The sequence below is a fragment of the Cupressus sempervirens genome, chromosome 7 (assembly GCF_028749045.1).
Source record: "Cupressus sempervirens isolate cs-2001-9-10 chromosome 7, ASM2874904v1, whole genome shotgun sequence".
In the NCBI taxonomy this organism is placed as follows: Eukaryota; Viridiplantae; Streptophyta; class Pinopsida; order Cupressales; family Cupressaceae; genus Cupressus; species Cupressus sempervirens.
This window is the reverse complement of record NC_143124.1, coordinates 72366679-72378271: the sequence shown is the minus strand read 5'-3', so window position 1 is coordinate 72378271 and position 11593 is coordinate 72366679. Positions and strand designations below refer to the sequence as shown.

The 11593-nt window shown below is 35.5% G+C and overlaps 1 protein-coding gene across 2 annotated transcripts; it reads right to left on the bottom strand.

The window, feature by feature from the left end:
* Nucleotides 1–1988: 1988 nt before the first annotated feature.
* LOC149545550 (uncharacterized) lies at nt 1989–7543 on the bottom strand. 2 transcript variants are annotated; one of them, XM_089790710.1, is made up of 5 exons: nt 5977–7543; nt 4722–5844; nt 4358–4624; nt 2845–4245; nt 1989–2663 (listed from the first exon to the last, which is right to left on the bottom strand). In XM_089790710.1, exons 1-5 carry the CDS (start codon nt 6516–6518, stop codon nt 2187–2189), a joined length of 3810 nt encoding a protein of 1269 aa, XP_089646836.1. In that variant the 5' UTR covers nt 6519–7543; the 3' UTR covers nt 1989–2186. The 2 variants fall into 2 exon arrangements, with proteins under 2 accessions (XP_089646836.1, XP_089646837.1); XM_089790711.1 differs by having other exon boundaries at nt 4722–5838; nt 5977–7336.
* Between the last annotated feature and the right edge of the window lie 4050 nt (nt 7544–11593).

Below are 11593 nucleotides of genomic sequence, written 5' to 3'. Positions count from 1 at the left end.
ATCTGCCCAAATAATTTTTTGTATTTTTTTTTAAATGCCTCATAAGGCATGCCAAGGCCTCTATAGCCTATTGTGTCCAAATGAGATGAATTTTATATGGAAATGGGGTTTTTGGGTACTCCGATTCCAATGGTGAGGCCCATTTGCCTCAAAGTGCTCCAAATTTTGGATTCTTCCCCCTTAGATCCAAGAAAAATGCTAGGAAGCAAGAAAAAAAAAGGCCTTCAACAACAACTTTGTCCAAGAAGGACAATCTTTATATGAAAATTGAGGGTTTTTGGGCCTTTTGAATCAAACGGTGATTTTCTCTTGGACTTAAAGTGCACCAAAAGAGATGAATTTTATATGGAAATGGGGTTTTTGGGTACTCCGAGTCCAATGGTGAGGCCCATTTGCCTCAAAGTGCTCCAAATTTTTTATTCTTCCCCCTTAGATCCAAGAAAAATGCTAGGAAGCAAGAAAAAAAAAGGCCTTCAACAACAACTTTGTCCAAAAAGGACAATCTTTATATGAAAATTGAGGGTTTTTGGGCCTTTTGAATCAAACGGTGAGGTTCTCTTGGACTTAAAGTGCACCAAAAGATGACCCCCTTCAGAATCTAGAAAAAAAAGGGTATTTGAAACCCTTCAAATGAAGCTTCAAAATAAACCTTCAAACATAAACAGGAAGCTATAGGAAGAGCTTTGATACCATGTAGAATTTGGTGTGCAAAATAGATGAAAAATCCAACTTAAAAGAAGCCACAATGATCACATGCAAGAAAATAACTTGTTACATGGAAAAATGAAGCAAAGAAGAGGAGTGACTCTCAAGATGAAAATTGTATTTTGAGAGAGGAACAAAATGAATCAAAAATTTTACGAAATACAAGCAAATCAATCCTTATAAAAGGAAATCAACCATTCTTAAAGAAAAAAAACACATAAAGAAACCCTAAAGAGATAATGTGACATTAAATAAAAGAAAACAAAAGTTAAATGTCATATTCATGAAGAGTCGAAAGTAAAAACTCCAATAGTGAAATCTTAAGAGTTCTAAACAAAAACTAAATGTCATATTCATGAAGAGACGAAAGTCAAAACTCCAATAGTGACATCTTAAGAGTAAGTAAAAGATAATAATCCTTTTACTCTAACATGTATGGGATATAGGACCTGGCTAAATCACTTTTAGATTCTACTAAGACCTACTTATTTGACTTACATAATTATTTATTGTGCCTTAAGTTGAACAATAATGAAGCTTTAAATAATCCCATGCTTGAATGTCTTAGCCTTGTCTATATACAAAAGGGCACTCTATTTCCACCACTGCAGTAAAATTCTAACATGTTGAAAATTTAAAGCTATCTTTATTAAAATGTCACTTCCATGGACCATTTGAACATTAAACATTGAAAACAAGGTTTACATGTGAAGGTGCCTACTTTACTTAAACTACCCTTCATTTTAAGTTCGTAGTGTCATCTACAAATTGAGGTTCATTAATCAAACGCTCATAGTTTTTCATATGTTGTACGCAATTTTTGGGCCCATCAAACAAGTTGAAAGTACTATTTTAAGATCTCCTAGATTAAATTGGATATGACGATGTAAGGATTTATATATAGATCAAATAGATAATTTATATTTAGAAATATCAAAGGAATTGAGATATTTGCATATAAAATAAGACACTAAGGGCCTATTTGGTTGCTAGAATAGGAATAGGAAATTAGGAATATGTTTTCTTTTTCTTTTTTGGTACATCAATTGGAATAAGGAATGTTAGTAAGTATTCTCATTTTGCCCCTAAAATGAGCTTACGTCCATTCCAAAAAATAGCTATTCTTGAAATAGCCATTCCTATTCTCAATTCCTAAGTCTTCAACCAAACAAAACTCAAGTATAAATAAATATGTGAACGTAATTAAATAAATAAATTAAATTTCATAAAAACTTATAAAAATTATCATCGTAAGTATCGTCAAAATGAAACAAAACAAAGAATTGACAAAATATGAACAAAGCTCTATTCATTTCAGATCTCCTCCCAAAATCAACATACTATTTTCACAGTCAAAAACACATTTCTTACTTAAATCTACCTTAAAAGTAAACAATCCAATCATATTTCTCCTCTACAAAAGAAAACTCAAACTCCACTAGACCCCTCTGGACTCGCATAAAAATATAATAAATTGTACTCTATTTCTGGTACAGGGTATCAACAACTCTGCGTAAAGCATTCAAAACTTTATGTTCTTCACCCCTCATCACGGGAAAGGTCAGACTCCGGACCATAGCACCCTCGAAGAAAATGTAATCAAAAGGAAAACATTTACCCTTATTTACAATATGTCTATCCATTTCATCTTGTTTGCTGGTAACTGAGGTGATTATCCATTGGCCTTCACGCACCTTACATTTCAGCCAAGGATCAATATCACATTCCCAGATAAAATCATTAATCCTCTTTGCTGCGGCGGGAGTACGGATCTGAACCACGGCGCAATAAATAATTGCGCTCACCATATGTCTCCCCAGATGATTCCACCTGGCCTCGGTACCAATTTGGATTACTGAATTGGCGCTGTTAAAGTCGCAAAATAGGTCTGCGTTTAGAGTTGACTCCGCTCCATCCACTGCTTGACCAATTACTTTAATAAAGTTTGACGGTAGCTTCTGCATCAAATTACAAACAAAATTTGAGTGGATTAGAACTCCATTCTCTTCGTGAGGACACATTACATTACAGTTTGATCAGAAAATGTACAGTATGTTCCGCCGACGAAGCGAAAACCAAAGATATTCTAAACAAAACCTTTCCTCCAAAAAATAAAAAGGTAAGGATGAAAATCAAAACCTTCATGTTAGGAACAAATTTCTGAAATGTTCTGTTTCTGGAATTTAGGATCTCCACTCTTTCCAATAAATGATACATTTCAATTGGTATTTTCTTCAGCTTCGGGCAGTCGTAAATGTTCAATTTTACAAGTTTCCAATAAGTACTCTGTGTTCCAAGTTTAAAAGATGCTTCTTTTATACTAATCAATTTTTTACAACCTTTCATTTCAATCCTCTCCAGGCTGAGAAGTCCCGAAATTGAACATGATTTCAGAGAGCTAAGACAAATAAAACTTAGCTCCTGAAGCTCTCCACATTCAAAAATGTCAAGCTTCACTAGCTTTATAAGATCAGAGACTCTCACACTTTTCAGATGACAACAACCAACAATTGTAATTTCTTTCAGGCAGCTAAGTTGAACAAGACTTAACTCCTCAAGCTCCCCACAGTAATGGATCGACAAATTTTCAAGATTTGTAAGATCAGATATTCCTGTCAAACATTTTAGATGGCTACAATTGCCAATTTTAACATATTCTGCAGAGTTGAGTCTAACAAGACTTAGCTCCTGAAGCTCTACACATTTTAAAATGTCAAACTTCACTAGCTTTTTAAGATCAGAGGCTCTCACACTTTTGAGATGACAACAACCAACAATTGTAATTTCTTTCAGGCAGCTCAGTTGAACAAGACTTAACTCCTCAAGCTCCCCACAGTGATGGATCGACAAATTTTGAAGATTTGTAATATCAGATATTCCTGTCAAACATTTTAGATGGCTACAATTGCCAATTTTAACATATTCTGCAGAGTTGAGTCTAACAAGACTTAGCTCCTGAAGCTCTACACATTTTAAAATGTCAAACTTCACTAGCTTTTTAAGATCAGAGGCTCTCACACTTTTGAGATGACAACAACCAACAATTGTAATTTCTTTCAGGCAGCTCAGTTGAACAAGACTTAACTCCTCAAGCTCCCCACAGTGATGGATCGACAAATTTTGAAGATTTGTAAGATCAGATATTCCTGTCAAACATTTTAGATGGCTACAATTGCCAATTTTAACATATTCTGCAGAGTTGAGTCTAACAAGACTTAACTGCTGAAGCTCTCGACATTCAAAAATGTCCATCTTTAGAAGCTTTGTAAGATCGGATGCTGTCACACTTTTCAGATGACCACAACCAACAATTGTAATTTCTTTCAGGCAGCTAAGTCGAACAAGACTTAAATCCTCAAGCTCATAACATCCCAAAATGTTCAACTTGACTAGCATTTTCAGTTCAGACATTCCAGTCAAACATTTTAAATGCAAACATGAATGAATCACCAATACATCCAGACAACGCAGAAGCCCCAAGCTTAACTCCTCCAGCCTCCAGATGTTATAGATCCTCAGCTCTTTTAGCCCCAAGGGTGCCTAAGTTGAAAATAAAATTTACTCAAAATTATAAACGTAAATGAAATTCAACAAAGTATTATAATGCATTCGAATACCAAGCCTTCACTTTTGAGGACAAAGAACAAAATACCTGTTCATTATTCTGCCACAATCTTTCCAGACTTCCATCTTTAACCACCAAATATTGCAAGTCTTGAAGAGGAATCCAGGGATGGATGCTTGGGAGTTCATGACAGCAACTTTTAAGCTCAAGCCATAGTAAAGCAGTGTACTGCTCAAGCGTATTGCCCAATTCCCCTAGAAAGTATTTTATATGGCAACCCATCGACGGATCCTTAAAATAATGCAAATACCTGAACTTGGGTTGGGTGAGAATGCTTTTAAATCCCTTCGATTCCTGCATTAGCCGAGGTTATCAAGATTTTTATTGTAAGTAAAGTTTAAAATTTCGAATATAACGCAAGAAAGGCAGTAATCCGGAGGAAAAAGCATACCAAAAATTGGAGATCTTTAGAACGCCACAGGCGATGAGGATGATTCAGGTCATCTGCCATTTGTCGTCCTAAGTCCCTCAAGTGGTCATGCATTCTCAGTACAACTATTACTTCACTGAAATGGTTACGTGTCCCAAATTTATAAGATTTCACTTCCTCAACCAGACATTTATTCTTTAGCCTTTGCAGTGCACGTTGGGCGCTCCATCCCGATCTCTCCCACACTCTGATTGCGTTTTTCTCGGATTCTCCTATGAGAAAACATGCAACATCCATAAAAATTTCTTTTTCTTCCTTGTCCAACCTGTTAGTGCTTATGCTTAATCTCTTGTGTATGTCTTCAGGCAGAATTTTTTTAACATTTTCCAATTCCGACTCCCAATACTTCTCATCTTCGCCGTGAACGTGGCTACCCATAACTTGAAGAGACAACGGTAAGCCGCGACACTCATCAACGAAGAGGTCAACCAGGTTCTCGTATCCACTCGAAGGATAAGGCTGGCTAAAAGCATGGCAACAAAATAGCTCTTTTGCCTGATCTGCATGCATTCCTTGCAGATTATAACGGACTGTTATTCCCGCATTTTTTAGCACTCCTGCATCACGAGTTGTAACAATTACCAAGCTGTTTTCAGATTTAGTCAGCATATCCCGAATCAAGAGCGCATCTAACTGTTCCAGGTGATCAATATCATCTAAAACAAGTAGAAAATTGAGTTGGTTGCTCCTCCTTATCCAACCCCCAATATGACTTGTTCCTTGCTCTTTACAATGAATGTTGAGGTTTTCTTTCTGGAATAGATCTTTAAGGAGTTCCTTTTGTAAATCAGTAAACTTGTTGTCGGCATAGGCTTCCCTCACATCAAACAGAAAACAAGTTTGAGTGTATTCTGACCGCTTCCTGTTGAACAGCTCTTTCGCCAGAGTCGTTTTGCCGACTCCACCCATTCCATAGATGCCGACGATCTGAGTCTCCCCTTTGCCGCCATGATTAATCGAGCACTGCCTTTCAAAATCTTTTACAACCCTGTCCAGTCCCAATGGGTACTTGGCAACATGTAGAGGTTCTTTCCTCTGCACTTGTTTCCGGACAGCTGACACTATCTTTTGGCAGTCACTGAAACTTTACAAAGGTAAAGGACGTTTTAAGAAGAAAATTCAAATTCCTAAATATGTAAAACCTACAAATTTCATGGTTTGAGAAAAGTAAAACAATGCATAGTGACCAGGACAAAGGGAAACCCAGAGACCTTACCTGAATTCGCCGCTGATTTCGTGTCCTGCAAGCAATGAAACAGTCTGGAGGGCTTCCTTCCACTCCTTGAGTTTCTCCATATACCTTTTCTTCTCTTCATATCCAGTGAATGCTTTGGCATACTCTCCCTTGTCTGTGAAACGAAGAACGGATGGCTTCACTCGGTAAAACACTGGAATGATCTTAGCTCTACTTTTTAACATGAGAACCAGCTCCGCCAAACACCATGGTGACTCTGCGTACCCTTTGGAGAAGATAGCAATGTGTACCTTAGCAGAGTGGATGGCATTCTCAATGGTTGATGGAAATGAATCGCCGAGCTCTTTCTCTTCCGAATCCAGAAATGCATGGATTCCAAACTCCTTAAGAGAGTCATAAAGCCAAAGGGCTACAGTTTTTTTGACATCAGGGCCCCTATGGTTGATGAACACATCAAACAATTTTGCAGATTCGTCTACTTGCCTCCGTTTGCCTGGAGATCCAATTCCAAAGAAAGATTCCTGTTCTTGATTTCTTGTGTGAGAAGAGGTTGAGGATTCCATTGGTTAATGGAAAACGCAATTGAATAATATGGATTGCTTGTTCAGTTCAGGCAGGGGCGGAGAGAATTTGGATAGCAGTAAGTATAACCAGAGGGAAACTGTATATGGTGAGAGGCGAACAGGATCCTTCCTTGAAACCACCATGGAGGTGTGTTAGTTCCTTGCTGGAAACTATCATGGAGGTGTAATCGTAATCTCCTAGAAATTTGGAAAGGACAGAGGAAACTAAAGCAAAGCATAAACAGAGGATTACTGTAGATGTTGCAAGTAAAAACTTCCCTTTCCGGAAACCACCAAGTAGGTGCAAACATTCGTTCCCAGAAACTATGAAGAAGATCTGAGGGCCACATCCATGTCCTTTGATTCTCCGCTGACAGTCTTAGTGGTTAGTGGAAGCCTGTGGCTAACTAGCAAGCACGCGCAAACATTCCTTCCAGGAAACTACGAAGAAGAGCAAGGGAAGCGCTGAGAAAGTGGGCGCCACCGATCACAACACCATGGAGAGGAAGTCTGAGTTGTTGAAGTAACAAATCTGTCCGCCATATCATTTACGCGTCCGATCCACCCGTGCTCGAATCCCGTCTCCACTCTTCCTCGCAAGTATGTCATCTGCTTGCTTGTGTAGTTAGAAATGAAGTGTCCCTGAAGTCAAGCAAAACTGCTTTGGATCCCCACTTTTAAGCTTTTACCCGCAAAGTGCACATGAAGCAGGTCCGATCTGGTTCTGTGTACACTGCAAACCCATAATTTTCATTTCCCCTTTGAGATCACTAGGTAATATGATTGTGTTCCAGCAGCACACAACCATCCAAATGTTGAAAAATATTGTGTAATTACGCCGAAAGCGTTTCTTATTTCAGAAAGCCGGCCTGCTATTGAGGATCGATGGTTGAAAATTATCCTCAGACCTTGCAAGACGATTGAAATCGTCTGGGCCCTGTTTTTTTCCTGTCATTCACTATTCACGTCACTTCACGTGTCAACGTCAATCTTTTTTTTTTCTTTTTCCTTGAGGATCCGTCGGTGCAGAGTGAGATGAAGTTGTGGTCTTTTAAGGCCGTTGCAGGCTCCGCTGAGAAGCCAATAATTGAAATTAATCAGTGGTGATTAGCATTCCTTGGTTGCAGAGGAGATTTCTTCCACGGTGCTTAAGATGGAGGAGATTGTCGAAGCATATTTGAATTGTCAAAGAAACCATTTACTGTTCCGACGTACTTCTGACTCGTAGCGTTAGGCAACACGAAGTGTTGGTATCAATTTTGGGCTAAATGCGATGGGAATGTAGGATCAAGACACGTGGACACGTGCACAATCAGATTTATAACAGCAAAGAAGACAAACAAAGAAAATAAACAAGCCTTCAAATACAATCTGTATGAAGAAATAAATAACTTTTAGAGCAGAATCGAAAAAATAACTTTTATTACAGATTACAGTGGTTTCCATAACTATTGCATTCAATACCTCAGCTCGTATATTGAGCATCTTAGGGTGCTACTTCCTTTTTTTTCTGATCAATCGAAATGTTTTATTTTAAATATATAAATGTTTTGTTACTGTATTTTCTTTAGGTTGGGGTATTTTTTTTTGGAGATTCTAATATGCCAATTGTTCATTGGTCCATTAGGTGAAGAGTAGCGCATCCACTTTTTTGTTCTTCAAGGTTTGTGAGTAGTCATAAAATTTAATAATAATAAAACACCCAACTCATTCAATGTTACTCTAGAATGATTGAATAGATCTTTTGAGTGAACATTTTGTGGCGCAGTCAATTTAAGATGTCGAAAACTAGGCTACTGTACACAATTAATGCAGTGAAAATTATCTCATTTGTCATTTCATAGAAATGAGTGATTGTTTTAATGCAGTTGAAATTATCTCGTCTGCCTATTTATAATAAGGAGTAAGTGATTTGAAATATAGATGTTGTTCGTGTTCTGCAAAGAGAAACTAATAAGGTTTGCCAATAGCTCTACTTCATCACCAATGTTTTCTTCTTTTTGTTCGTGCACATTTCCAAATTTTGTGTCACTTAAATTTTTTTGAACTATTTGTTTGTTACTAACTTTTGCAACTTGTTCTTGGCGACTTGTTCATTTTAGCAGGGAAAACTGTTCACAGTTATTGTGCTTCGTAAAGGCAAGTTTCTGTGTTGGGATTCATTACTCTATAATTTTCTTGTGCTTGCTTTTCGTTCAAAATACTGGGCACACTCTTTTTTGCATTGTGTGATTTGAACACAATTATGTGCAATTAATTTCTTTACCATGTATTGAGAATATTGTTCATCCAGTAAGTAATTTTTTTGGGTGCACAATTGTTTGTTTCATTGGTGGGTGTTGGATGACCGATTTCGTCTTTCTTTGTTTTGTGTTCTTGATCAAATGATAGTTTGTAAAGGTGTATACTGTTTTTCTTTTCCTTCTCAGACTTCAAAATTAGGAACCTACATATTTTGGAGATTTTCCATAGCCATGTCTCTCAAAGCGACGTGATTGTCATTCTACAAAATTAGGGTTATTCTAGGGTTAATCCAATAAACCTTGATAGATAGTAAAACATGTAACAAGAAAAAATTAATCAGTGCCTCTATGGACTTAACAGTGACACCAGAAGTTCTAACTTTGTGAATATGGGAAGTATGCCCAACAATATCCTCTTAACAAAAAGAGATTGTGTGGAAAACTTATAAGAAACAATGAATTGGGCTTTCAACATTTGGAATCTATTCCTTGATTTGCAAATATTCATAAAACAAGGCAAGGAAGGGAGGTATGACTTATAAATAATATCAAAGATGAAACTTTGAATCCTTTTTGAGCAAAGAAGTATACTTGAATAACTATAATATGATTTAAGAAAAACTCAATCATTGCCATGGAAAGGACACAAGAAGAAGTAAAAAGTAAAAGTATGTATGGAAAAATATCAGATTGCCAGTTGAATTTTTTTCATTTGAAAATGTGTACTTACCCTGATAAGCCTATACTTTGGCTCATACTTTTTTGCACTCTCCAGGCTATCATAAATCAACCCAAATCTTGTAGATTTCCCCCTCTCCGAATTGGGTTTTGAACCCAAATACGAAAATAGTCTGGGGATCTCTAACTTCATAGAGCTTTGCTAGCTTATTCTTAAGCTCAACCTTCAATACACACAAACAATCAATCAAAGCACAAATATAGAAAAACCCTAGATATCTCATTTATTCAACTAGTTTATATACTCATTAAACAAATTCAAAGTCACAAAAGAAACATATATCATGAATGCATCCTAAGAAAAACTCAAAAAAAAGAGAAAAAAGGGTTTACCTTAGAGACATTTGGCCTGCCAGGATGCAAAACATCAATCACCTATATTTGACAACGGATACAAGGAATAGAACATAATTTTCAAATACAAACTGGATTAAAATTTTTTGACCCCATTGATAGCCTTTCCAATCTACTCTCCAAACTACTAGATGACTTCTTTTCATGTTTATCAATCACAGACCTCAATAATTAAGATTCCTCAGCTAAGGTTTTCATCATCTACCTTAGACGCTTGAATAACACTGGCTTCATATAATTTGTTGTTGTCTAGCTTCTTTACTATGTATGACGCTTCAATAAAAATGGCGTCAGATAATTTGTAGCCTAGTGTCTTTATTTCAAAATCTTTGCCTGTGAAATGTGTGCTTCTTCACAATCATTCTGATTAAAAAAATTGAAATCAAATTTCAATGTTAATAGTGTCTATGCATATTTGCAAATGACAATGTAGTGCCTGCCCCTAGATCGCATTTCTGTTATCATTGTCAGATTCCTTAGGCTGATTTTATGCTTTGATTAGTTTTAGAGATACTAGATTTGTAATATTATGATATTATTTCATGACTTTGATTACAAATGTATCAGTTATTGTTGCTTAGTTGATTTCATTCATGTGTTGTTAATGATATTTTAATGATCCTAGTTAGTAAATGTGATTTCTTTTATAAAAATATTAACAGGATGTCTTTAATGATGATTATGTTGTATTGATAGAGATGCATTATTATATGTATGCATTTGATGTTAGACTTGTGATTTTTACGATACTTACCCCATACTTGCATGTGTATGGTGTGCGTGTTTATTTTATCTTTCTGTCTGAAGTGTTTGATGTGGTTAAAGGAGGGAGTCGTAGTCACCTGCTAGTCGAGATCTACACAATGCACCACTCCTCGCCATTGTCTGTTTAGTTTAGATATATCATATACATGTACATGCTCGTCTTTTATGCAAGATGCAGGTACCGGGCATCGACTTCCCTGAATTGCCAGGATGAGCGTGCCCTATTACAAATACTCAAATGGTGAGAATGGGAAGATAATGATCAAGTCTAATCCTAGCCATAAGCCTATAATACTTGTTCTGCAAGGAGGACTCGTAACAGACTGTCTACCCTTTTTAAACCCGTGAGTATTTTTGTGCGTATGTTGTTTTGTGAGTGTTTGATGTATTTTCTGTTAATTAAGTCTAATTAATAGATTAAATTAATAATTTAATTTAATGGAGAATTATTATGACTTTTTGAATATTTAATTATATTTAATTAATTGAGAAATTAATTAAATATAAAGAATTGAATTGGAAGATAAAAGTTTTAAGATTAAATTTAGAACATGATAATATTTATTTATTTTAATAATAATATATTTAGAGTTCATTTTTAAATAAATGCTAAATATTATTGTTATTTAAGTTAATAAATATTTATCAAATTAAACGTTCAAAATATATTAAAAAGGAAAAAGATATTAATTTATGGAAAAGATTTAAGTTCGCATGAATGAGTTTAAAATATAAGAGATTAATTTAAAAGATAAAATATGCGAACTTGATTAAGATATTTTATTAGTGCGCATGAGATTAAAGTTAATAAATTAACTTAAAATGAAGTAAAGTGGAAAGTTAAATAAAGTTTAAATTTAGAACGTGATTATATTTATTTAATTTAATAATAATATATTTAGAGTGCATTTTTAAATAAATGCTAAATATTATTGTTATTTAAGTTAATAAATATTTTATCAATTAAGTTTCTAA